The sequence below is a fragment of the Serinus canaria genome, chromosome 14, assembly GCF_022539315.1.
Source record: "Serinus canaria isolate serCan28SL12 chromosome 14, serCan2020, whole genome shotgun sequence".
Taxonomy (NCBI): domain Eukaryota; kingdom Metazoa; phylum Chordata; class Aves; order Passeriformes; family Fringillidae; genus Serinus; species Serinus canaria.
The window spans coordinates 8,298,454-8,325,977 of NC_066328.1; the positions used below are offsets into that span (position 1 = coordinate 8,298,454).

At 37.7% G+C, this 27,524-nt stretch overlaps 1 protein-coding gene across 2 annotated transcripts in view; it reads right to left on the reverse strand.

The window, feature by feature from the left end:
• The window catches only part of SMG1 (SMG1 nonsense mediated mRNA decay associated PI3K related kinase), a 60,364-nt gene that overhangs the window by 15,785 nt on the left and 17,055 nt on the right, over positions 1-27,524 (reverse strand). For both annotated transcript variants that reach the window (XM_050980328.1, XM_050980327.1), the window contains 40 exons: positions 27,260-27,318; positions 26,348-26,561; positions 25,468-25,593; positions 25,300-25,372; positions 24,517-24,614; positions 22,868-23,041; positions 21,653-21,877; positions 21,448-21,549; positions 20,738-21,007; positions 20,050-20,180; positions 19,202-19,363; positions 18,665-18,783; positions 18,154-18,241; positions 17,970-18,071; positions 17,313-17,453; positions 16,830-17,029; positions 16,400-16,596; positions 15,576-15,743; positions 14,663-14,817; positions 14,041-14,186; positions 13,204-13,405; positions 12,137-12,246; positions 11,600-11,747; positions 11,074-11,233; positions 10,343-10,463; positions 9,463-9,711; positions 8,894-9,178; positions 7,729-7,873; positions 7,318-7,456; positions 6,802-7,032; positions 6,535-6,712; positions 5,776-5,937; positions 5,286-5,503; positions 4,962-5,116; positions 3,822-4,044; positions 2,644-2,890; positions 1,911-2,140; positions 1,116-1,364; positions 596-734; positions 399-508 (listed from right to left, as the gene is read on the reverse strand). In XM_050980328.1, the coding sequence (XP_050836285.1) occupies positions 399-508; positions 596-734; positions 1,116-1,364; positions 1,911-2,140; positions 2,644-2,890; positions 3,822-4,044; positions 4,962-5,116; positions 5,286-5,503; positions 5,776-5,937; positions 6,535-6,712; positions 6,802-7,032; positions 7,318-7,456; positions 7,729-7,873; positions 8,894-9,178; positions 9,463-9,711; positions 10,343-10,463; positions 11,074-11,233; positions 11,600-11,747; positions 12,137-12,246; positions 13,204-13,405; positions 14,041-14,186; positions 14,663-14,817; positions 15,576-15,743; positions 16,400-16,596; positions 16,830-17,029; positions 17,313-17,453; positions 17,970-18,071; positions 18,154-18,241; positions 18,665-18,783; positions 19,202-19,363; positions 20,050-20,180; positions 20,738-21,007; positions 21,448-21,549; positions 21,653-21,877; positions 22,868-23,041; positions 24,517-24,614; positions 25,300-25,372; positions 25,468-25,593; positions 26,348-26,561; positions 27,260-27,318 (6,651 nt within the window). The remainder of the gene's footprint in view (positions 1-398; positions 509-595; positions 735-1,115; positions 1,365-1,910; positions 2,141-2,643; positions 2,891-3,821; positions 4,045-4,961; positions 5,117-5,285; positions 5,504-5,775; positions 5,938-6,534; positions 6,713-6,801; positions 7,033-7,317; positions 7,457-7,728; positions 7,874-8,893; positions 9,179-9,462; positions 9,712-10,342; positions 10,464-11,073; positions 11,234-11,599; positions 11,748-12,136; positions 12,247-13,203; positions 13,406-14,040; positions 14,187-14,662; positions 14,818-15,575; positions 15,744-16,399; positions 16,597-16,829; positions 17,030-17,312; positions 17,454-17,969; positions 18,072-18,153; positions 18,242-18,664; positions 18,784-19,201; positions 19,364-20,049; positions 20,181-20,737; positions 21,008-21,447; positions 21,550-21,652; positions 21,878-22,867; positions 23,042-24,516; positions 24,615-25,299; positions 25,373-25,467; positions 25,594-26,347; positions 26,562-27,259; positions 27,319-27,524) is intronic.

Consider the following 27,524-nt stretch of genomic DNA (forward strand, 5'->3'; position numbering starts at 1 on the left):
ACAAGCCACAGATACTTAAGGAGAAAAAAAATCTCCCTTCCTCAGAGCCTTTATCTTTTTAAAAACATATCTGTCATGTTTGAGCGGGATGAGTCCCAAAGGAAGAGGGCAAGAAAAACAAGTAAAAAAAAAAATTCAGGAAAAACAAACATTTTAATCCACAACTTGGAGTCCCCCTTTCACCCTAAATTTTAGTTGTACCACTACTTGCATGTGCATTTATCAGACAATCTCATGTTTCTTAAATACCTACCATAGGATATAGCTAAAGTAAGCCCAATTACAATTACAGCAGAAAGGTGAAGGCTCTATAAACCAGCAGCAGAATGTAGAATAGAAAAGTTCTAAGAGAGTATTTGGGCAGTGATGGCCCTCAGTTTTCAAATCTCCAACCATACCTGCTCACAAGAAAGCCTGAACACCCCCTCCACTCCTGTCACTCCCAGGGCTGTTTCAATGTTGTGTGTCATCCGGAACGGAACCTTCTCTGGGACCCTAAGGCTCTTCCCTTTAAGATAAAAAATTAAGTTGTTTCTTTTAATTGCTAAGAAAGAAAACCTTTTATTTGAATAACATAGAGCATTTTTTAAATTACCTTTTTCAAAGCAAACATTATAATCTATGTGGACAACTTCTCCTGTAGTCATATCTATAAGAACATTATCCAGATGTCTGTCTCCAAGACCAATGATGTAGCCAACCATGGACATAACTGCAGTGGATCTTGCATACGACTTAAAAGAGAGTTTCAGGAAAAAATTATTTGTGGGAATCCTCTGCCAACACATTGGACTGACTACCATCTTAAAACATTACTTTAAGTGTAAGTGTAAAACAAATCAAGCCCAACTTATTCCAAGCAGTTTTCTATTTGTTGTTTGATGGTATCTTACAAGAGTTTTCATTTCTCAGGCTGATAATTCTAGTATAATAACATAGACTTATCTGGTCTATACCCACGTTTAAATTCAATGGCACAATTGCCAACACTTCGTCAAAACTCACAGCAGCACCAGCTCTCCAAACTCACAAGTACCACACCTCAGGCAATTGGTGTCCCTCATCCCATTAAAACCACAGCCTCTCCTATGTAAAATACAGCTGTTGTAACTCACCTGTGTAACTCTCCACCACTCATCTGGTGTGGTACAGGATGACCAGAGCTCCTTAGCGAGGAGATTTGGGGGAGTTGCTTCCATCAGCTCCTCCAGAACAGCCCTCATGACATTCAAGGGCCAGTCACGACGTGACACGTCGAGACTAAGCCCGACTGCCTTTAAAGCAGGTCCAATTTTACTGTAGTAAAGTTCACTAGGTCTAGGAACTATTCCAGGGTTCTGAGGGGTCTGGTAAGAGTCCTGAGCCTAGAAGAGATAAAAATGGTAGTTGATGTATTAGCACAGAAACATATCCCAAATTTTGGTGAGAACTAAATATTAAATCAATGCCTTGACTGAGCATGACTTCTTCAGCTCAGGGACTGGTTTCAAAATTCAGTAGTTAAGGTCTAAATAGGCCAAAACAATGTGCTTTCAGTCTAATTCTGCTCTCCAAGTAGATCTCATAAATATAATTGCAAGAACTGTATTTAGAATGAAATGAGAATGAGTAAACAAGATATGGAACTAAAATAATTTCAATCAAGGTTAATTCTATTTGTAAAAAACAAGTTCTCATGAATTATTATGCCAGAAAAGCATTTTTATGTTACATACTGTAATTATATATAAATAACAGACATGCAATTCTATTGATTTCTGGTGAAGCCCCAAGATCATGAATACACAGAACCCTCCTGCATTATTATGAACAAAACACAATCCTTGTAAGACCACGTGACTTAGCAAAGCAAACCAAAACAAGCATTTCTCTTCTACCTTGTTCCACTCAGCACAGAACAGAGCCATTACCTTTTGTGCCTGCAGAGCAGCTTCCCGCTGCTGCCAGCGCTTGTACAGCCCAAACAGAGGGGTGGCTCCATCCACCCACTGGATGAGGCCTGACCTTGTCCCCAGGGGTGTCACCGAGTAGTGCCTGGCGTGGAACCGTGGTGTCTCTTGCCGGTTGATCGTGGCAAACATGGTGTTCACAATGGATAGGAACTGCATGATCCTCTCATCTAGGTGCAAGTCTTCCAAACCTGCCAGAAATTTGTTTAAAATTTAGCTTCTAGATAAAAAAATTCTCCTAAAGCCCAAAATTTAGTATTTTTTTAAACCTACTACATTTCAGACTATGACTATCTTCATAATATGTAGATTAAGGATGAGTTGTTTGGCCTAAAGCAAAGTGTTTACATGGCATTTACCTACCAGTTTATGCCAGCTTGCTGTGTGAGCAGTACACACAATGGCTACAACAGAACAAATAGGCCTTGCCCTTGCAGGCAAAAACAAGAAGTCTCTAAAGTTGTCTTTTATGGGCTACATTAAGCCTTTGGAAAACTGCATCCAGCTAATCCTATCAATATCCAAGCAGAGCATTGCTTCTGATGAAAGCCTTGTAAAGAAGGGATTTGACTTACAGTTTCACAGGGCAAAATTCCTTGAAAACTATCTGGTGAAGTGAGAGGTAGGGAAGAGATAGAGCAAATGCTTCAAACTCCTCTTTCTCTCTATCATTCAGGCAAATATAACTAGTTACCTTTGAAGAGGTAGGGATAGTTCTTCCCATCTGAACCCAGGAACATCAGCTTCTTAGGTTTGGTTTTGGTTGGCAGGATGGTGATGGTGCTGCCCACACTGTGGATGGTGACTGTGTCCCTGGTGGACACCTCTCCAGGAAGTGCTATTTCAGTGTTCATCATGGCAGCCAGCCAAGGGCTGATTTCTTCAAGTCTTAAGAGGTAACTGGCCCGTTTCTGTGCTCTTTGCTGCAAGCTCAGCATTACCTATTCCAAAGAATTTTTTTTTTTTCTTTTAGGTTAATGTTCACTTTAAGAGTTAGCAGTAAGAACAAAAACACCATCAAACCAGACTTAATGGTGGTCATCTTCCAGAAAACAAAGGTTTTTCCTAAACTCCTCTGCACCCTTGCCATGCTGCTAATCCACAGTTTAGGACGAAGATTACAAAAACTAAACAACATCCTCTATGCAGCAAATATACCCTGTGCAGTGACAAGAAGCAAAATCATAACAAATCATGCTCCTCAAGAGGGTTGCTCCTGTATTTATAAAAATCTGAGCTGTGGTTAAAGGCAGCAGCATTCAGCAACCTCCTGTTTATATCTGAATGCTTGTCTGTTCTACAAAGCAGAAGAAGACGTACAAGTAAAAAAGGTCTATTTGCATGTAAAACCTCTGTTCTGGTTTTAAAAACACCAGGCAGGCTCTGGAGAGAAGTGAATATTTAGTTTCTCTTCAGACCCATAAACTAAGAGAAGATGACATACTTGACAAAGGACCTCTGGGAAGGGTTGATCATTTGAAGGTTGCTGCACAGCCCAAAGACTATGCTTAGATAAACAGAATTAACTTCTTAAATCAACTAAACTCAAATACCAGAGTTTCAGAAAGACAGTATTTAAAAGAAAGAAAGCCCTCTGCTCCCAAAGCTGACAGCATCCCACACAGAAGAAGCTGCAAGATTTGAAAAATGTAATTTCAATGGGTAGAAATGCAATAACAGACAATCAATAGGACTGGCTAGAGGCAAAAAATATGGTGCTTTAGTGTTTGCCTGTGCTGACTGCTAAGACAAAGTCTGAGGCAGCAATTTTGATATGGTAAAAGAACAGCAAGAGAAGGAGAGGGTCAAGCACATGGTGCAGCAAGAGCAGCAAGAGCCTCATCATTGTACTCTTACTCTTGCATGTGATACCTCTTTAAATGGGAGCCAGCTGCTTCCAGGCTTAGCAGGATTCAAAGGATTCTTAAGCTTCTCCAGTGCATTTTCAATTGCATCTCCATAGTTATCCTGAAACCATTTCTCATGAGGAGTTTCTGCAGGAGCTGCAGTGATGCTCCTCACGTGTTCCAGAGCAAACACAATGGGCTTCATCAGAGCTGTGTGCTTTTCACGCATGATTGCTATTTTCTCCTCTCTGTTTTAAAAAACACACAAAAACCTCTTAATGCCATAAAACCAAGTTCTCATGAGGACAGCGTTAAACAATAACTGAGACATTGAAGAACTCACAAAAATTATTACTTCTCTAAAATGAGGTCTTCAGTTATGCTTATATTAAAATGAAGAGTATTTCATTCCACCTTGAATAAGTGTTCCTCTGAACCACACCTTTTCTTAAAAAAAACCAGTTGGAATTTGCATTATTCACCACCAGAAACCCTGATTAGAAGCTCTGAGCAGAAATCACTTTAAGCAACCGATTTCCTTTAATAAAAGGACCTTTTTACTACTACTTGTTGAGGATGCACCAAACTATAAAGAAGAGACTTTCAGATTATTCTGTTCTCCCATTCTATGTCAGTCCTGACTACAGAAATACAAGAGGCATTCTTAAGTTTAGCCAAGTGACCAGTGAATGGATCTGTTCTTCCACTACTCTGTTCACAGGAGAACCCAGGTGAGGGAGAAACACAGACCTGCTCAACACTGAAAACTAAAATCAGATCAAGACAGTCTTGTTTGCTCCAAGTATCTGCATTTACAGTGATGTCTAAATAGATTAAGCATGTTAAATGGTGTATACTCATTTCATCTGACTTGGAAATGGAGAACTATAGGATCTCATCATCCACAATACAATATACATTGGGTTCTAACATGTTATTACTAAAGAAATCATAGCATAGATTCACAGGTAGACTGTTTCTCCCATTTGACTGGAGAAGTAGCTGTAGCATAAAATGGTCCTGAAATAAGGTCCCAGGCTTACAAAGCAGCAGCTGGGATAGAATGGATTCAGAAACAACATCACTGCTGATTCACTTGACTGTTTACTTCCCCAAGAATAAAAATTTGTTATGATTATCCCCTGTATTATGGAAACTGACATACTTCCGTAGAGTGTTGTTGTTTTGGACCCTCTTGACTTCATCTTCCAGCTGCTGAATCCGTCTGAGGACGTACATGTGCTGCTGCAGGAGAACTCCCAACCAAAGCTCATCCCAGAGAACTGTAACCCTGCGCAGCTCAGCCACAAGCATCTGAACCTGGAGAAGGCAAGAGTCTCTTTTCAAAAGAACTAAAATTCAGATTTGTTTCAGTAGATGAACAAGTTGGGAAAAGGAGACACAAACTTTTAGTAGGCCAAAACCCAAGACACATAAATTACATATTTGTGGCTCAAGCACCCAAGTAACATACATTTGGATTATTTACCTGCAATACCATTGTTGGATTTGCAGCAGAGAGTTTCTCCACAATTTTGCTGTAGCAATCTTGCATCATTGCTTGATCTTCATTTAACCCAGCTTTTGTATCATCTTTACTACTTTCTTGGGAAGCTGGAGTGCTCCCTCCATCACATTCACCACCCAACAGTTCTTCTCCTTGTATATTACCAAGCAAAGTAGGGATGGCAGAAGGCAGCTTGTTTCCTAAATTAAAAACAGATGATAAATTCCTAGCTACAGTAAGATGTATCACTCCAATTTATTCAGCATCAGGTCCCCATTAAGTACTGGTGAAGCATAAGAAAAATTTGCAGAATGTGAAAAATTCGATTAAGGATATCAGTAAATTCCCATAATAAAAATATTCTTAAAATCAAAACTGAGAAAACATAAAAACCACCTCAGCATCACCCTACCCAGTATATAAAAATATAGGAGCTTAAGTTTATTTGAACACGTTTTCCTTTTCTCCATACCTGAAGTCTGGGATTCACTGCTAAGTGAAATGGTTCCCACTATTGCAGGATAGAGGATGAGATGAGGAGAATCCTGAGCAACTCGACAGAGCAAGTTGCAGATGCTCTGACGAACGTACACCTCGGGGTGATTCAGCCGGGAGAAAAGCTGGGGAATAATTCCTGCAGAAAGAAGAAAAGGAAATGTGCTGATTCACTTCATTCCTCTTCAAATGAGATAGAATTTCATTTTTAAAAGCATGCCTCTTTTTTTGCATAGGGAGAATGTAAATCAAAGAAGTACTAATTTACAAAAAAGTCCAAAAGAAAGTGCAATAGGTGGCATTCTCTTCTCTGCCTCCCACACTAACTCTATAACCTTTAGGGGGAAGTCCCTCAACAATCAGAACCTGCAGTGCAGTGACAAACAACTACTTCTGAAACATGTGGCTTTAATCACACACCTTTCTCAACTGTAACTAGAAAAAAACCCACCTGGTTTGTTTTTTAGAGTGGTCATGTGATGTAATACTTCACAACCCACATCCCCTTTCTCCTTTCTATGCCTTCAAGTGGGGGAAGGAGGGCATCAAAATCTGTGCTACTTATAAACTTTACAGAGTATATGGCAGACTTTAACATCTTCAGAGACTTAGTAAAAGACAGGGTCTCTTTTCCTCACACTTAAATTAAAATTTTATCAAAGTGCAAAGAACAGCTTTCTGCATTTAGAGAAAATGTCTCAAAATCAATTTTAACAGCTAGATAACATATGCTTACCTCTCCAAGGAGCAGTAGGTGTAGTTTCTAGCCCATGCTCTAGATACTGTCTAAGTTCTCCAGCATGTTTCACAAGCAATCGTAACAGTCTCAGGGTTGCCATCACAATTACATCATCAGTGCTTTGCTCAGAGGTGTTTCTTAAGTGCAGTCTGGGATCTTCTTCATCAAGTGGAACCTTGAAACATAGAAATACTCCAAGTTAAGTATATAGCTCATAGCCTCATTTAGAAAACTTTGTAACTTGGTTTCCACATCAACACTAACCTGCCCGGCATTGAGTTTGAGGAAAGTAAAGTATGCACTGCAGGACAGTTTATACAGACTGAAGATTCTGTCTACAACTTTCCTCCAGACTTTAATTAATCCTTCTGTTGCATTTTCATCAAGATCTGAAAGCCAGGGACAACTTGTTAATAACTGACGCCATATCACATCCACCATATCGTCTTCTTCATTGTCCTCGTTTTCAGTGATTTGTAGAGTCATATCTTCATCCTAAATGCAAATAAAGGGAAAGCAGGTTTGATTAAGTCCTCCAACAATTTCTACAAGCAGTCTTAGTTCCTAAGTCAGTTTTTGCCTAGCAGTTCATGCAACTGCATCACTTGATCCCATTACCACAGTTCATCCAACAGGTGGGTTACCACATAGCCAACAGATGGTTTCTTGTACTGTCTGAATTTTTACTTTAAGACACTTAAAAGAGTTAACATGCTGCAAGAAGAGGAAAATAAGGTTCATGCTGAAGATGAACGTTTTTTCAAACAAATCCACACTTACTTGAATCCCAGCTGGCCGACACACTGCCTGCCCAAGAATGCCATAGATTTTCTCCTTATCCTCCTCTGCAATGTTGTCTGGGAGCAAGCTCTGAACCTCAGATTTCTCCCGGGGCAGCAGCCGAACACCTTCACCCTGACTGTAACAGTTAATGAATTATTGATCCCCATTACATGAGTATTTGTAGAGTTACTGCAAGTCTATGTATAAAATTTTTTGAAGGCAGAAATCATTGTTATCTCAGAATTAAGTTAGCTTTGTTTTACAGAGGCAACTAACCAAGAGAATATTCATTTCTCTGCTCACAGGAAACTTCAGACCACATACAACAGTAATCATAAATACACAGGTAAGGTTTATCTTTAGAAAACCAATTGTACTGTACAAATTCAAACATTAGGCTGTATTTACCTGGCATTATCAACTACTTTGCGGCCCCATCTGTAAGCCCAGCTAGCCAGGGCTGCCCAAGACTTGGCTACTTCAGGTGCCTGTACTGAAGACAAATGATACAGCTGGCCCAAGATGAAGTCTGGTTCTCCAACTCCAATGTTTACTGTGATGGGAGAAATAGAGTAATAGGTGTTACAGTGTAAAACCTACTTCTGCCTTCCTTAGCACAGAAAATAACACCAAAAACTTATGGGTATACTGTATTTTTTTAGTAAAATTAATACCCAACAGTGCAAAATTTTCCAATATGCAATTATTTTTCAGTTCTGACACAGCTTTAAAATAAAGCCTAGTTTCCATTTGCCAACAACCACTGCTGACAGTCTATAATTCCTTCCTTTTTCACAGAGAGGTGGAACTGAGGCAAGGAACTCATGACCTCCAAAGGAGCACAGTGCTTCAGAGAGAAGACTTCTAGGAAGTACCCAGGGCACTGTGGTTGTTTTTGTGTATATATTTATTTTCTTCACCATTAAGTCAGAAAGAACCTACTGTTAAACATCCACCAACAGCTCTACAAAAATGCTGGCTCTGCATGAGAGGAATGAATTATTTATGAAATCCAAGTTTGAAGCAACACAGAACTTATCTTAACATTTAAAGAAAAGTCTGCTGGAAATCAGGAATGAGAACACATTCTGTAGCAACAGCAGAAGTGTCCAGATTAATTACAGATTAAAGATAATGGAAAAAACCTAAAGAACTTTTCACACTTATGGGGGCCTTCATAACATAAATCCTGTCCATGCTTAAGCCTGAAAGATCTAATTCAAACTTTAGCAAATACACAAGCTGAAAGCAAACACACAGAGGACAATAACTGATATCTTCAATGCAAAATAAACATATCCCAGTTTCTTCCTCAGGCCACCATTACTTGAAGGGGAAAAATGTGACAAATATGAAATATCAATATTTAAGTGTTTGGGTTTTTTAACTGTGTATAGTTACCTCTTGCACAAAATGCACACTCTTGACACATGTATTAAGACAACAAACACTTGAGTGATGGAGGACTTAGTCTTTATCAATATAACTGATGTTATCCCTCACTAACTAATTAGTTACTAACTAGTTACTATCAGTAACTAATTTTAAAAAAGAACAATGAGAACAAACATACCTGTAGATTCACTTTCAATCCTAGGATATTCATCTTCCAGTGTATTAACAGCTGGCAGCTCAATCAAATTATATATGTTTTTAGACAAGGTAGACAGGCCAGTGTGATTCTGTTGCTGTTGAGCTCTATATACTTGTTTCAACTGTCCTGAGATCTCTTTCCATTCTGCTTGAATCCATTTAGCCAGTGTGAGAATAGATTTAGCAACTGCATATTCAGCTTTGGCAGATTTGCAGAAAGATATGGCACAAGAACTCAGCATTTCCATGGCATGTGTTGACTGACCTGCATATCACAGAAAGCAGATCTTCAGTACACTGCTATTGTTTAAAACAGTTCAGAAAGTCAGCATACTCAGATACAACTTGTAGCAATGTATTTTTACACAGAAAATTCTCTTCTGAAGAATGACAAGCATGAAAAAACTTGTGAAAACACTTTCAGACAGACAATGGCTAATGGGATGAAATCAGTTCCTAATGAAACTGCCTTATTGTGACTTCAAGGTGAGGGGAACTAGCCTGGTTATAAGGAAAAAAAAGCTGAAGTCACTACAACATAACACTCACCTGCTGTGTATAACAACTTTGTTTTCTCAATATCAAGTTCAGGACCCCATTTTTCATCTATCTGACCCGGTGCAGACAATTTTTTGAAGTGCTGGACTAAGTCCTGTGCAGTGGTGGTTTTCCCCAGCTGCACCTCGCTGCACTGGGCCAGCAGCCGCGTGGCCAGGGCGATGTTTCCGCGCTTCCGTGCAAACTTCGCTGCTGTTAAGCCCAGTTCCATTAGATGGCTTTTAATTGGGACTGTTGGTTCTAAAGAAGGGAGCAAGACATTGTAAACAAGAGTATCAAACCACTGTCTGACACACAGAGAATGTCTGCCCAATATATTGTGTACATGGCCATCAGTAAAAATTGCTTCAGAAATTTAGATTACTTCATTTCTGCCTAGAATATTTATATATCACATCTGAAACAAAAAAGATTATCTGCTGGGCATATGATTTTTTTCTACTATAACCATTCTTAGCTAATAAGCCTACTTGTCCCCTGACAGAACTTTTTTTCTCCCATTACTTCTTATCATACTGCACATATAAATGGCTTTCATGACTGTTTGTGAAGACCTGTTATTCATAATGTTGAAATGTTCAAAAGTGAAAGCAGTTAAAGTATGAAGTGATGAGCAGTTAATGGGTTATTAGGAGAGAAGTATACAACTATTAAATGCTTCAGAATGTTGTTTTCCTTTTTGACACTGTCTACATCACAGCACTAATCAAGACAATGACTAGTAAAACAAGACACCTGAAGGAAAAAAACTTCGCTTTTAAGAAATACTTAATCTAAAATACTAGAAAAAGACACAGCTGCTGCTTTCACAGACAACTTAAGTTCAAATTCTGCATTGGCTTTTCCCAACACCATAATGAGAGTTACACACCTTTAAGCTTTTCCATCAGTTGATTCTGGTACACCGTGTACCTCAGGGCATGCATCCATGGCCTTACATCGTGCTGCTTGCATGACCTCAACGCTTCATTGAAGAGAGGTATAAGGCAGTCCTGCAAGAGGCACAGAAGTTGCACAGCTGTCTTGAGAGACAACTTTGCTACAATGCATTTTCATTAATTAAAACCAAAGACCATTTTTAGAGCAAACATTCTTATTTATACTATTAACTACACTGTAACTAAGAGAAATACATTTTATGTTTGATTTCGAGAGGACAACACTAAGAACTGTTGTCTTCTGAACAGTGATTAGAAATTCCATCTAGAACATTCATAGTGGTTGAAGTCTGACATTCAGCTTTTAATTGCTGAAGTGATTTTTTATTAGAAGATTTTTAAGTTGGTTTGAAAGTAAATTAAGTGTATGCTACAATGTATTCACAGAAGAAATACCAACACTCTAAAAGGCAACTATCAATAACAGCTCAAAAATACTCTAAGTGTAATTGAAAGAGAGGTGTATTTATAACTATAGAGAGAAGTCCAATTGAAATGTAACCGTATAAAAACTTGGGCCAAGGCACATTAGAAAACTAAATGAGGTCTTTTTACAGTACGATTAATAGTGAAAACAATTAATGCATGTTTTACATTCAACACTCCACAATATAACATGGCAAAAGACATTATCCCAATTCAGGTTTTAAACACACAGATTTACCTCTGATGTCAGCCTGTTGCATACAGTGTTTTCCAAAGCAGAAGAACAGTACAACTGAAGAGTGCTCAGCACTGGTAAAGACTGAGACACTGTGAGCGTGGAAAGCCTCAGAGGCCCAATAGCAATGCGGGAGGTTTGCTTCAGGTACTTTACAAGATTTCTGAAATTAAAGCATCAGGACAGTCATTTTTCTTAGCTAGACTGTAAGAGTTAATAGTGACATCAAAATTACTGAAGAAAAAACAAAATCAGTACCTTTAAAAGGATGGTGAGAAAGTGTTGCAGTATCATACAAGTTACATTACAATACTTTATTATTAAGCTGACACAGAAGTACTTTATCAACTCAAGTACTTTATAAACTATATGAATTCCATGTTAAACAATCTTATTTTTCCTCAGTAAGCTTCTAACTCACAACAGCTAGAACTGCCATGGATGCTGAAGCTTTACACAAAGTTACGTTTAACAAACTAGAACAGGTTTTCACAGTTTTCACATTAATTCATAGCACATTTCAACTTACTCAGATATTGACTGCCACTTTTGCTCTTGTTCTATGTGGTTTACAGCTGTTGCCAGACATACTGAACTTCTCAAAAGCTGTACTTCAACTGCCTTTTGAAGTTCTCTTGGATCAGGACTTAGCATATTAGGAAGGAGCTTCTTCATGTCTACATGGAGATTAAACAATTGAAACCAACTGAAACTGCCAAATTTTATCATGTTTCACCATCTGATAATGCATTTCTCACAGTAAGGAAGTTAGGGAAAAAACCCCCTCTTTTAAAAACATATATATTTTATATGTCTAATATTCTATTATGAATATTCATCACAGATTACTTACAAACAGTCACATTAACTCCAGAAAACACATTTGCATCAACATTTAGGATGACCACTGTCAATCACTTTGAAGCTTGATTCATAAGGGTTATGGTCAGTCCACTGAACACAGCAAATTGCGTTCAGAAGTTTCAGTCTGTCATTTATACAGACAGACACACAAAGAAATACTTATTTTTGCATTTGAAATAAATGTTAATCTATGCATTTATACCTATTTTTTCTTTGGATCCCCCTGCAAGCAGGTTGATATTTTCTCCTGGTAATAATTCTAGTTGTTCAGTGCATTCAGTAAGTTGTCCAGACTCAAAGCTGCTCAAAGATCTGCAATTCAACATTTATAGTTTAATTTTCATATTTCTTACTTCACTTCAGTTGCCAAGTATAATACGCAGCAAAAAGAAAAGACTCAAGAGTAACTCCAAATACTACAGAGCACTAATGATTAATTCCAAACATAAATCTCAATTATCACATAGTTCAATAAAAGGCACTAGTTCTGTACCAAATGAATGAATCCAGTACCAAAGGGAAAAAAGAGCCCCTTTCTCTGACAGAAGCAGTCACCTCTTTAGACCTGCAGGATTTTATTTCACTGCTTCCTTCTGTGCTTTAATTTTCAAGTCAAGAAATTTCGGCCAAAAGGATTTTCCTATGTTTACCACAATCATGCAGGAATGGAACACAATTAAGTTGTCAAATAAAAAGAAACTATCCTTAAACTCTGAAGGTCTACCCAATGTCACAAGTATTTTTTCATGAACTAGAAAAATATCAAAGGTCAGGAAATAAATACACAAGCTACAATTCTAAATTTCATTTTAAAAAGAAACAAAACTAAAAACCTCAGTGGCCAAGACCACTTCTTTCCTATACTTTTTCCATTAAATTAGTATATTAAAGATATTTTTAAGAACCACTGAGATACATTTTATTTCAGTTTTGCAAAAGGATTCATCTTCTGCTGATGAAAGCAGAATAAATTTGGTATCTTTTTTCTTCAGTGAAACATTTTTTTTCTTGAATACTAAGCAGCCTCAGCAGCCAGAAAGCTACAGTAGCTATTTAGATTGATGTTATTTATCTCTTCACCCATCTGTAAATGCCATGGCCAAGTTTTCACCCTCCCAAGAACACACCTCTCTCCTTTCTATGCCTCTACTTCCAAACTGACATCCAATTTTTAAAATCCATTAACCTTTTAATATTTCAGTTGTAAAACAATGAGCTCCAAGGTACTATACTCTACTCTAAGGTTGAAAAAACGAATTATACCCTTACTTTATGTAGTTAAAATCTGCTTTCAGGTTGATTGAGGTATTACTATTGCTTTTCTTCAGTTCATGGACCATGTTTTGCCACTCCTGAACAGCAGACCAGTCAGCAATGGAAATGTAACATTCACATGCTTTGTTACCCAGGTAGTTTATCACTTCAGGTGAAGAGTCACTTGGCTTAGTCAGAACAGTTTTTCTAGTTTCTCCTACGAAATAAAACAATTTTACATAAACACACCCTTAAATATATATTTTCAAACAGCAGTTCTATGTCTTTTATCAAGAAAAACTCTTAATTAAAAAAAAAAATCAAACAGTTACACAACTTTAACAGTATTCTTCCACTAACACTTTTTCTAAGGAAAAAAAGAACCTTTTCAAAAAAGGTTTTGAAAAAAAATAGTTTATGTCTGTAAAGGAGCATCAAAACAAAAATTGAACAACTAAATTAAGAACAAAGGAAGTTCATTTTCAAAGATGAAACAGAATAATGCAACTAAGTCTTAGTAGTTAAAAACCTCTGAATAACTAGTGCACTTACAATTATGTCAAACTAAGGTTTAAGTTATGATGATCTAACATAGACTAGATTCAAATTAATAAGTTACAAAATTTTACCTATTACCTTTAGTTTCATTCAGCTAGACCTCAGTACTGCAAACCCTCCTATCTACACATAATATTGGTTTCAAGGGCATTAAGTGGTTCAGTTTAACTGCAGACAGAAACAGGTTTTCAGATTTCAGAGTCAGACATCACCATGGCTGTATCACTGAATGTTCTTGTTTTATGTACACATTTACACAGTTGTATTTCTCTTAAAAAGAAAACAAACACTGACCATTCAAGGAATGCTTTGGGCTGGCATTGTTCACACTGTTTGAATTGGCCAACTTCAGAACAGTCTTGTCAAAGCCTGTTATACAGCAATCCACTCCAGTCATGGAGCAGAGGTGCTCCTGGTATTCTGCAGTTGCTTTTTCAAACCTAAAACAGTTCAATATTGCAGTCAGCATCTTAAAGAACCAGGCTGGGTTTTTGGGTTTTTTTGTAAATAAACTAGATTTTGAGGATTATTTTACTCCAACACTCAAAAAGCTCATATCACCTTCAGCAAAAGAAAAGAATTAAGATAGGATACGAGGATGCTGGATGAATTTCCAGGTTATAGCATTTGATAAAAGCTTGTCCATAAAAGTTTTAATGTAAACTTCAAATAAGTAGAGACAGATGGAAACAAATGAGTTTTATATTTGACTGTCACAATTTTAATCTGAATGAGTAGAGCTGGATACTGATTAAATACATATCACATCTCTGAAGAGATTCACTGAGTATAATGGACATGAAAATTCATCAGCAGCCTTCACCCATGCCACAGTTTAAAAGACTCAGAAGCAGAACCTTCCCTAGAAGGAAACAACATCCAAGTTTGTAACATCCAATAATTTGTGAACACTTACCGTCCTTCTGCTTGCTGAGCTACAGAATTGATCCAGGAGAGGCTCTTCCCAACTACAGCAGAAGACCAGACAGCAATACCGTGAATGGCTTCAGGACAGTGAAGCTCACATAATGCTTCTACCAGCATCATAATTGTCACTTCCAATTCATTTCCCTAAATGCAAACCAAAAGCATTAGCAAAACTCATCTAATGCAAGAGCCACATGTCTGTGGCTGAGTACTCAGAAGTGGTGAAGCAGTATTTCACTACAGACATCTGCAAGTGCTCCTGATATCCATCCACTGCACTGCTTTTGGAAGAGCAGGGGAGCCAAAGGAAGAGTTTGTGCTGTGAACCCCCAGCCTGAACACCAGTGGTTAGTTCACTTTTCGTAAGCAAACACAAAGTAACGAATATCTATCAAACCACCTTTGGTAAAACATTTAAGCAAATCAAGTCATGTACTGAAGAAACTATTCAACCCTTTCAAGAAGGCTTTAGCAACTTTATCTCCCCATCCCACCCCTGAACATAGCTGCTAGCTGGAGGAAGGATACCCCCATGACACAACCCTACTTCTCACACCCCCAGGTAAGCAAAGACATCACACTACCACAAGCTTGGGATGGCCTCACACTAATGCAGCACCAGTTTCACAAGGTTTCCACTAAATTAGAAATTGCTCAATTAAAACCGTGAATTAGCTACAGCATTCATTTCTGTATTGACCACATGTGTTCAGTACATCCTAACCTCCAATCCACAGCATCACAACCAAAATAAAAACATACAAATTAAAAATGTGGCATGAAATAACTCATTCTTTTACATACCACTTGGTTTAGTAACTACTGGTTGCCTTAGCTAAGTTCTTTTAGAATATCATGGTGAACATTTCTGCAGTAGTCCACAGAGTTTGAAAAGAGAGTACCTGAGAGATACTATTATTAGTTTTCATTTCTGTGAGTAAATCAAATCCATGCCTGACTGTGACAGCAGGCTGGCCAGCCAACAATCCAACTCTCATGATGGAAAGTCTAATCCGTGTCAGCCAATCCTGGCACGTCTGGCGATTGGTGTAAAAGAACGTCCTGATAACCTTCAGAGACAGGAAAGAAGTTTCACAACAACATTCTTCTGCACAAACCAAAACAGTTTAGTACTTAAGATTGATATCAAAGGCAGGAAGGTTTATTTTCTCCAGTTTTCAATTAATCTTTATTTTTATTAATGTAAGTGGTCTGAAATCACATGTAGCATGCAACTGGCCAGGCACACTGGCTGGCCAGAAGTCTTATTATGAACTGACTATAAATCATGTATTACTGTCACATCAAAGTCTGGTAATTGAACAGCTTATTTCAACAGTGAAGAATGCTTTGCACTTAGAAATACACAAGGGGTATGTTGCTTATAAATAATTACTACACTCCCCAAAAAGCAATTAAAGCTTTAAATAACTGTGTTGCTTTATAACAGGGCTGCTGACAATCTACAAATAAGTGACTGCTACAAATCAGAGGTACTACAGTCTTACTGGATTTGTATCACTATGCAAGCTGGTACTCCAGAAACAAAGCCTGGTTTAGCAGGTTCTGTAGGAATATGCCAAAGTTAAAGCCGGAGTTTTTTAAGAGCCTCAAACTTTGAGAAGTTCTTCTGGAATTCCATGGCTAAGAACTGAACAATCCTGAAGACACTGTTCATACTGTTCAGACTGTTCCAAGCAACATCAGCGCTGCAAGACAGACAAACCTTGGGTGGAGAGGTAAGGGCATTGGCACATCCTTCATATGCATTGTACATCAACTTCTCCAAGTTCTCCAAATACTGCAGAAGGAGAACAAGCCTGAGCTGGTTGCTGCTGTGTCCTTCATCATTGTCTGCAGTAGTCCACTGGCTGACATCTTGATCAGGGTTTAATGTGTGGGCTGCAAGGCTCCTAATAATACCTACATGTTTTACCAAAACATGGGGAAAAATAGTTACCAAATGGTATTGTATTTAAATGTGCAATGCTATCTCTCAAAATCTACCACAAGTTAACAGTAATTATGCAACATCTTTAAAATCTATAAGCACTGAAAAATAAAGCCATTGTGCCTCTTGCCTTAGACACGAACACCTTTGCCTCACAACCTTACCAAAGAAACCCCATCAAAATAAAGTGTATTTTTTACTTTACCTTCAATTGTTTGAAATGTATCTTGGGCTCTCCCCAGAGGAGTTCGTAGCTTTGAGAGAACAGTGAACTGAGCTGCTTCCCAGACAGCCCATTGCCACAGCACAGCATCAGTCTTCAACAGGTTCCGAGGGATGGTTGGCTGATCTCTCTTATCTAGTCTTTGACAGCTATAGAATAACCTTTCTAACCAGTTATCCTTCCTGGAAAAAAACATCAGTGCATTGACAAGTTTATACCATACACACTTCATTTCCCTATTGTTCACAAACAGATCTCTCACAAAATTAACTTCCAAGCAGCAATGTATATAGGGAAATATGCCAAAAGGTGTGTATGTAAGACGTTTATAAATACTTAAAAATATAAAAAAAGTTTGAAAGTAAAGTTTGTAATGATAATTACAAATTTTAAACTAACTGTAACTTGGACTTGTTTCCTATAAATTCAACATTCATAGATTTCAGTTCCACAAGGAGTTCTTACCCAGTTCGGTGGAGGTTTCCATACAAAATAAAACTGATGACATCAGAGAAATCCTGTGGGTGGAATGTGTTACTTGGAGCTTTGCTCATGTGACTTCTTATAGCCAAAGAAATTTCTTGTATTTCCGTGTGGGTACGGTTACTGCAGGAAGAGAGGGAAAACAACCCATGCTGCAATGTACTTGAATAAACCAAAAAAAATTGTTTAAGAGAGTTACACACACACTATATATGTAATGACTAGAAGTAATTACATGCTTTGCTATTAATACCAGGTGCTTTCAGAGTTCAGGTCTTCAAGGCAAATTATAGGACATAGTGCTGAAGCTCTGGATAACAGGGACTTTACAGATAATCATCATTTCCCTCAAGAAGTGATGCACAGCTAATCAAATGTATTAATTACTTTGTGTATCACATACTGTTCTTAGACCAGTAAAAGCATAGGAGAGATAGCAAGACACTTAGAATCATAGAGGGTTGGATGAGACCTTTAAGATCATCAAGCCAAACCATCAACCCAGAACTACCACTGTAAGCTCATGCTGATTTTGAACTAAACAGCATGATGACAGTCCACTGGCATTACTTTTCAGGTTAAGTGTCTCTGAAGAAACTTAAACCATTATTTACACTGAAGTTGGTCTGAGCAACTCACCTCAACACAACATCCAAGCGAATTGACTTCAGCAGTTTTCCAAAAGCTTGTCTCACACGGGCACCACTATGCACAAGTTGAACACGACACACATCAACACACCTGCAACACCAAAAAGGAAAGAAAAGTTAATATCCCCATCCTCAGCATAATTCTAATAACATACAGAACTCTGTGCAAGTACCTCTGTAAAAGGTCATCTGGAAGGGAGGAAGACAGAGCATGGAGGCTACTGCATGCTTGAAGACAAATGTTCACATCTTCCAGAAGTGCTGAAGTAAGGAGTTGAAAGAAGAAAAAAAGTTATTCTTGCTGGAATTAGGTAACTTCTGCACTGCTTTGCATTTGTTCCCATATTATTTACAGATTTTGGAATTGAATACATCACAGAACTGTTCCAGTGCTTTTGATAAATGATTTGTGACTGGGAAATCGATCTACCAAAAATGTCAGTGATGTGTCAGATCTCTTAAGATTGAAATTTATTTTAAGAAAATTAATTGTTTAAGTAACAGGCAGGGATTCACTTTAAAAAAAAGTCATAAAAAGAGTCTAAGTTCTTGCACAATACAACCTTGAAGCATCCTTAAAGTAAATGAAACAAGTACAGTTGCTACTGTCAGTGGGACAAGGCTATTTAAGTACTTAATTTTGAAATGAAAAAGACAGTTAAGTAAAAATATGCAATATCTTACTGTTTGCTAAAAGTCCTTTGCAAAACTTATGAAAAGATGGGAGAGAAAATAACGGTGTATATGTTTCTGACTTCTTCATCAGAAGAGCCACTTCCAAAGCCCATGTTGTAAGTAGTTTCCTTCAAAAACCAAGAGTTTAGTCACTCTACACAGTTACAGAAAGGTATTTTCAAAGTAGTTCACGTTGTACATCAGTATCACACCACAGCTCATGCTTTCTAAACAAGTTATTTCTTAACTTTAAAGATGTCCTCAGCTTTCACAGCATTTTGAGCAAACCCTTTCTTTCAGTGAATTTTGATAGCTCTGCTTCTACTGGATAGATCTTAGGACGGTTTAAACTTCTCTAGTTTTCATATATAAAAACAAGCAGGTACTTTTTTCCACAATTTCACTAACAGTGTATAAAAAACCCCAAACATTTGACAGGTTAAATTTACCCCAAGTTTTACAAATTCAAATTACCCTGGTTTCTCAATGAATGTATTCTACTGAACAAAAAAAAAATTTCTCAATTTCTAAGAATATTTTCCTTACCTGGTATCTTGAGTAAGGTTATCCTTCTTAAGCAGTAGCCCCAAAAGGTTCAGTATGATTGAGAAATGTTTTTTTGTTGCTGTAGTTACAGTACTTATAACTGCTCCATCAAACAGAGAGGGAGAGGAAGAACTGAGGCTACTGGATATGAAATGGTCATGCCTGAAAAGGCAAGGAAAAACAAACTGTGAAACTACCCCAAGATTAGAGATACTTCCCTAAAGTTTACAGGAGGAGAGTAAACATCAACAATCAGCAGGAAAAGTTAAATGAACACATACACACACAAACCACACTCTGTCAAAACCCAAATATTTTGATGCCTAGCCTAAAAGAACAAAGTTACAATTTGCTATCAGTCCATGCAGGCCAGTAACCTGCTCTCAACTGCATCTGGTACCCAATGCTTAGTGAAAAATCACCACAGCTAAGAACGTAAAGAGTAACAGTTAAAATTATTCCCTTTAACAGCAGTTTGTACTAATAAAGTCTAAAATGTATTTACATCTGTTGTTTACATCTCATTACCCCCCCCCCCAGATCTCTCAGTAAGCAAAATAGTAAATAATCTTTTCTAATTTGCTTTTAGTAGAGTTCTCCCTCAGTTATCTCTATTCAAACAAGATTTCTAATCTGCCTGTGAATAAAAGGCCAACTTTAAGCCAGGATATGCTTTCCTGGTTGAGATACAATTAATGAAATTAATCTAAGTAAAAACTAATTAAGGAAGTTTGGGTAAAAGCTTGATTGTAATAGCCTATTTCATTTCACCCCTCCAACAATATCTTCTATTCTCATCAGTCCATCCTAGTGCCCTTAAAATACTGCTGAATTACCAAACCTCATACCTGGAGCAGTGTGAGTACAATGTGTAGAGCACTGCATACTGGACAGCAGGGAAGTGAACTGCTATGTCACCATGAACAATCATCAGGTTTTTACTCAGCAGTGCAAACACAGTTGGTGAAAGGGCCCACATCTACAAAACAATTGCAACACAAGCACAGAAACATAAAAAGTAGGATCTACTTTTAACTGTAATTTTCATACCAACAAATAAAGTCTTTCCCTTCTTCCCCACAGGAAATATTTTAACTCTATTGTTTTCTGACTGTAACTATTTTCTTTCCCATTTTTTAGAAGGCTGTTAAAAGTAGTTCATGTTTTTATATGGAAAGGTCTGGAAAGTGTTTTCATATGGCTAATATACTATCAAAGGACACTCTACAGCTGCTTTTATCTGTCTTGAGTTTCAAAAGCAATTACTATGATGATCTTAGCATTAAATCCTTAATAACCCCGATAAGATGCTCTTCCCCAGAAACTGCTTTTCATTATACAACAACTAGAGATACAATCCACCCACTGCTTCCCTAAGTTTAAACACTGGAAGTTTTTCTAAAACTTAGCAAGTTCAGAGACAAATATGATCATTTTAGTTATACATATGCACCCTGCTGGTGTAATGCATTAATTTTAAGTAATCAAGTATTTTTTACACTTATTGCATGAACTGTCTGTTGAGTTTTTACTCACCCCAATTAATGAGTTTTTAGCATTTCCAATAGTACTTAGAGCACTCAGGTCAAATATAACAACAAACTTGGCATTATCCACATTGGATATAAGCTTCTTGAAAGAGTCATGCTGGATTTCAGAACAGGCCTCAGGAAGATGTAAACTATGGAGAAGACTATTTAAAGCACAGGTCATTTCTCCTAGAATCAACCTGTAAGCAGTCTCCAGAACAGGAATGTTCTTCAGGCTCAATACAGCTTGGTATACAGCAAGGGCTGCTGCAACGACCTTGAGAACATAATTACAGCAATAACTGATTAAAACAAATCATAAAATATACTAATCAGCAACAAAGGATTTAAAATCACATTTCTTTATCTATGAATAGCTTAGTCTGATACAGATACCTATCTTCAGTTTTCTGTACCTCTTACTTACAGACTCTACTAATTATTTTCTAGATCATCCACCTAACATGCTGAGTATCAAAGCCAGATGAACTAAGAACTTCTCTACCTGGAATGATGGCAAACTTACCAACTTCTTATCAAATCTAGATGCTAAAACAAAGAAGTAGCCATATCTGCCTTTTCAGAAGTTTCACATATTCAGTTAGACTAAGAAATGTATTTAAGATGAGCTTTACAGCTTAAGTTTTACTGCTTAATATATTCTAGGAAGTGCATGAAGGCTGTTGGAATACACCTGTAGAAGTTACTAACTCTTACCTCTTTCTCCTTATGATAACGAAGAACAAGTAGTTTAGACTCTGGTATAAATAATTTCTCTACAAATGATGATGGCAGTTTTGTATTTATTTGTTCAACAATCTGGGAATAAAAACCAAAATAATTAACTTTACCTGAATTTTTACTCTTTATTAAAGATTAATCAAAACACTGTTTTTCTACAACAATAAAAACATGTACAAACCAGTGTTAACAGATTCAGGACCGAAATGACGTAGTCAGTGCCACAAGTCTGACAATTTTCCATTTGATCTAATCCATAGGTGATGACCATGTCACAGTGTATGGTCATACTGGGATCCAGGCTGCCAAGTAAAACCCCAACACACTCATTGGCAGCTGTAAGCACAGCTTCAGAAAAGAACACTTGGTTTGCTGCAGTCACACATCTCATTACTCTGTACAGAACCTGCAAAATTAGAAACACAACTGAGTTAAACTCCATTAAAGAGAGATGCTTATTAATTGTGTTCACACCTATTTGATATCCTGTCCCATCACCTGCTCTGCAGCTTGCTCAATTCTATTCTGAAAAATGTCATCTTGGCATTACACTTCAGAAGTGTGAGAAAAAACAAACTTTCAACTGCTTGGTTTCCAATTCAGTTAGAGACCTACAAAACCCAAGTTCATCATCCACAGTTCTGCTCAGTTCCAACCAACGTCACCAGAATTCCCCTTGCAAAAGACAGATGAGTTTTCTTCAGTTTTTGTCACAAGAATCCCCTGCAGATTAATGCAGAGGTTACATAACTGTCTTGTCTTCAACTGGGAAATCCATACACTTACTTACCCAAGAAGTTGTGTCTCTCACAAAATTCTGCAATTCTTATTCTCAATAAATTCCAGCTGTGCAGGTCATCCAGCAACCACAAGACTGAGTGCAGGTATTTTTATCTTATCTCCTCACCCATTACAGAACTATATCAGCTACTTAGCATATTACATAATATTTATTCTGAGTTTACACCATCCTATACTATAGAGCTAGAAAAGTTTGCTATCAGATTTAATAGATAAAATTTCAACAGAAAGGAAAACCATCACATTTTATAAAAATCAAACTCAATCGAATAACTAGAATACAAGTTTCTACAGTGGCATAGTCATCTGAATAAACAGTAACATGGTTTCAAAGATAACAAGCAAACCCAGCCACATGAAGTTAAAATATCTAAAAAAGTTAGTTTGTGATATGACTTCCATGTGCCACTATCACAAGCTATACTTTAATAAAATTATTGTAGCATATTTCTAGGAAAAAATAGATTTACTCAAAGCTGAGAATATGCATATTCACGTAACATTTGTAAAACCTAAATCAACTCAGTGAGTGGCATTGTTGTATGGTGACAAAACATGTGAGCAACCAAGCAAGCCAAAGCATTGGAGTTCTTACATCAGTTACATAAGCTTCTGTGATTGGTGGTCCTCTGATGGGGCTGAAGCGCTCCCCAATGCTCCTCACCACGGTGCTGAACACCCGCAGCAGCGCGGCCAGCTTGGGCAGCGACACCGAGGGAGGAGGAATGTCCTCATCCACTGATTCCCCAGAAGCCACGTGGCTGAGGTCCTGCAGCACGTAAGGTTTGTGTATCAGCACACATCATTAACTTACACATGGGTAAAACATCAAAATGTGAGATTGAAAGTACTTCGTCTATTTTTCCAGACATTAAACTGTACAATCCACTTACAGATGCATTTATCCAGTATCTCTTAACTACACACACATGAAGGTGGAATACAGGCACACAACAACAAGGAGAAGTCACAGAGTAGCAGTGAGTTTAGCCACTGAAACAAAGTACTCAGACTATATCCTGTAAATTAAAACTAAGGCTTATGAAGTTCCTGGTCTCTGGAACATGATCATCTGTATTGCTGCACTGTCACCAACAGTTGTCTGCACACTTCGACCACTCTTCCAAAAAATTCCCATTCCCAAACTGGAGTGGAGATGTTTGACTGGCCATTCCCATCACACATGCAAACTATGTTGATCTGAAGACCAAGAGTTCATTAACAGACTACTCATGCCAGCTGGCACCAGTGCCTGGGAACATTCCCAGAAGTGCTGATCTCATTAGTAGAGCTGTAGCCTTGCTCTACCCCACTGTGAGATAAACACACTGGCTGGAAGCACCTCCTCCATGTTAGCACACGTTATCTTAAAACTTTTCCGTGACTAAGAATACACACATTGACCAGAGCAGCAGCCAGCTTGATAAGCAGTGATTTACTGCTCTGCCCTGTGAATCCTAAAGCTGCCCCAGCAAAGGCCCTGCTCTACAAAGGAGGACACTGACCAAATTATTGATTCTGCTTTGAGTGAAACAAATTATGCTGCAAGTACAGTTTTACCAACAGGACCTGCATATTAACGTCCACAATGTAGTACAATTGACCTGGAAGTACATACTCATGTAAGCACATACACCTTAAAAGACAGCACTCCCCCCAACCCCAAAGCTCTTCCTTTAATGACAGCATCAGATAAACTCTATGCCCTGTTAACTAAGCAAAGGTTACAAAGTCAAAATGAAGTACATTAAATGAATACAATCTCATTGTCCATCAGCTCCTGCACTATTTCCTGCACAATGTAATCTGCTGCTTTATTTTAAAAAGATAGATTTATCATTAGTCTTTTGAAGCATTAAGATTTCCTCTCTTCCCCAACAGTTACTAGTTCTCAAACACTCTGAGGCTGGACAATTAAATAAAGCATCAAGGAAAAATCATGAGCTGTCTTCACATCAGCTCTTGAAAAATAAAGGCATTCCTGTTTGGTCAATTGTTTATAGTTTTACTACAACTCTATATTCTCAATCAACAATGGCTGAAGGCTGGTTTTGATACTAATTAAACAGTTCATGAGCATTTGTGCAGTTGGTCATTGTACATAACTGAATTATACTCCATAATATGGTCCTCTTTTCCCCAGGAAAGCCTACAAAAGTAATACAGCCATAAAAACCACAGCTGTGGGTTTATTAAGAAAACCATAACAGTTCACTCTGGTATATACCATAAAGTCTTGTTTACCTCAGCATAAGCTTCCATATCTTCCAAAAACTGACCCAAAAGTGTGGTAGAAAAAGTTAGATCAGCCACCCAAAAGGGCTCCAAGCTCTGCAGCCATCCTGTACAAAAATACCAAGCCAATTAATATAGGGTGACACACAATCATTAAATTTTAGTTGCGTATTTCTGAAGGGAAAGTTGCTGAGCTAAGCAGTCATCTACATGAAAATACTAACACTAGATGTTTTTAAAAGAAATACAAATTGTATCTCCCTCTTCTGTCCTTTTGAAAAAATCATTTTAAGGTTCAGTTCAGCCCCACAGCAGTTAAAAACCAAGGACAGAATCTAGGATTATGACACAAGAAGCATAATAAACTTGCTGTGCATAACTCCAAGAAAACTGATAAAGCTATTGAAAAAACTCTCCCCATTTTTTAAATGCCAGTACAGTATCTTTACGACAAAGATTTTCTGAAAGTACATGGGAAAAAACATATCCTTTCACAGAGGATATATTAAGACCTATAAATTTATTAAAGATTGTTACAAAATTGCACAAAACAATTGGTGTTTAAATGTACCCTGAATAAAGCATCCCATTTTTCCAGAATTAGCATAAAATGGAAAATGCAAATTTACTAAAAAGTTAGCAACATAGTATCTTGCTATGTAGCCAGAAACTCAATTTGGTTTTATGTCAACTTCCATGTCACAAGACCCAAACTGGTGTAAGTAAACCCCCAACATCTGCAAGCCAGAGCAGGCTGTGAGACCCTCCATGAGCTCCTCTGGCCAAACTTACCAGAGACCTGTTGTGTCAAAGAAGGTTTCTGAGTATGATCTATGTGCCACCCAACCAGTATGTCCACTGTGTCCTGGGAAACAATTGTGAAAACAGAGTCATTACCCAAATTAATGCACCAACATTTCTATTGTTAGAAAGAAAACACAAAGCACAAAGAAAGCTTACCCTAAAATTGGTGCTGAAAATGTGTGGGTAGCATCGAGACACCAAAAGGATGCACTTGACACACTTGCACAGTAACTCTGGTGTATCAACATTTTCTAGGATGGACTGCAGGCTGGTCATTACAAGCTGAAAAGTAAAGCAAAGCCACCACATATTTCACATTAAAACATGACAGAGAACACATTGTAACAAACTACTTTGATTCAATCAACAAAACTCTACTCCTTCTGCAGGAACAAAATGTAAAAGGCATCACATACACTGGATGAAAATAATCACTTCAAGGGGGAATTTGCTTGATATATGGCAGAGCCAAGGAACACTTTTCTTTAGCTCTTTAGCCACAGAACAACTGGGGTTTTTTAAGCCCTCTTTCTCCTGCCAAAGCTGTCTGGCTCTGTAAAGTAACAATTAAATTGGAGCACAGACCTGGCCATGGCTGTTCTACGCCCAAAATAAGAAACCCTAAAACTTGTACAAGGGGCATCATCTCATCTGCACACATCCCACTCCTTCTCAGATCTACCCACAATTCCAGTTAGAAATTGTAAATAGGAGGTGGCACAAAACAATCAAAAGGTTGGGTTTTGTGTACCATTCCACATAAATTTATCTTTTTGTCTCAAAAAGATTTTTCTTGGATTTGCCATGAATACTAGAGAGTTGCATCAAAATATGCATGGTCCCACAAAGACTTGTCATTCTTCTCTAATTTAACCAGAATCAAATAATCCCATTCAGAAAGTTGCCTCCCAGTTGTAATGGTAGTTACTTATTATGTCAATATAGCATTACTTACTGTTCATTCCAGTTTAAAAAGTTCATTCAAACATTGCATTGAGAAAATCATTAATAATCATGTTTTAACTTGTAATCTTACCTGCATTAAAGATGAAAATGCTTTCTTTTCTCCTACAGTTTCTAGTGCTTTGTAGGTTGCACACAAATAAAGAAGTTTAACTTCATCTTTTGTGGATGAACTGAATTTGCTAAAAATCCATTTAAAGATCTTCTCAGCCTCGTAGCTCAGAGAAGCACAAAGAAGGCCAAGACAGCAAGCTCCTTCCTGTCTCAATTCCTGAAGCAATTTGCTACTGTATTTTTGGAGAGAAAAAAAGAAACTTGGGATCTCCAGCCATGATAGCAAAACAGAAGCATGAACAAAATTATGCATTTTCTAAAGCAAAATATAATATATGCAGAAATGAAGCTGCTTCTCTCCTACTTAATGGCAGCAGTGGCAAAGCTAAGACAAAATTTGAAGAAATATTATTTCTGTGGAGTAAATCAATTTGAATAAAAGTAGGCAAATGTGCTGTTTTACTAGCAACACACTACCCAATAGAAATAGTTCTTAATATGCAGCTGACTTTGGGAAATAACACCGAGCTAAGCACCTAATAGCCCACACAAACCTCAGCATCCTCTAAATTCATTTTTAATTGGATGTAAATGACTCAGCTTGTAAAAAAACTCATTTCATTTTGGAAGCTACACCACCACAGCATTGCACAGCTCCACCAGCTGACTGAACACACCTGAGACAGACTCCACACTACCCACAGCACCAAAGCCACACTTGTGCCTCCACATTCTGTCCAGGGGAGGTGTACTCCAGACAGCCCAACAGTACTGTTGATATGCCTAAGAGCCTTTACTCCCCACAATTTCATTCTCTTCCTGCAATGGGACACCCATGCAAAACAAACAAATTACTTTCTCTCAAACTCTTCCCTATTTCAAACCTAATGCTGACATTATTTTTCCCCTTTAGAGCATTTCTTCAACTTACCTTTCATTGAGCACATCATGAATGGCAGTCAGGATATTATCCAGTTGTTTAACAAGGACCTGTAATGTAAGACACATAAAAGGCATAAGCACAGTAATTGCCCAATACTGCCTCCACAATAGGCCCTGTTTACACCCACATTAAACACAACACTCCCAGTTCTCCTTGCCAAGAGAATGCCATTATGCTTTCCATGGCCACTGCAGACTAGCATCAACTAAATTAAGCAACACTGCAATATTATCCTAGATGTTATATTTGATAT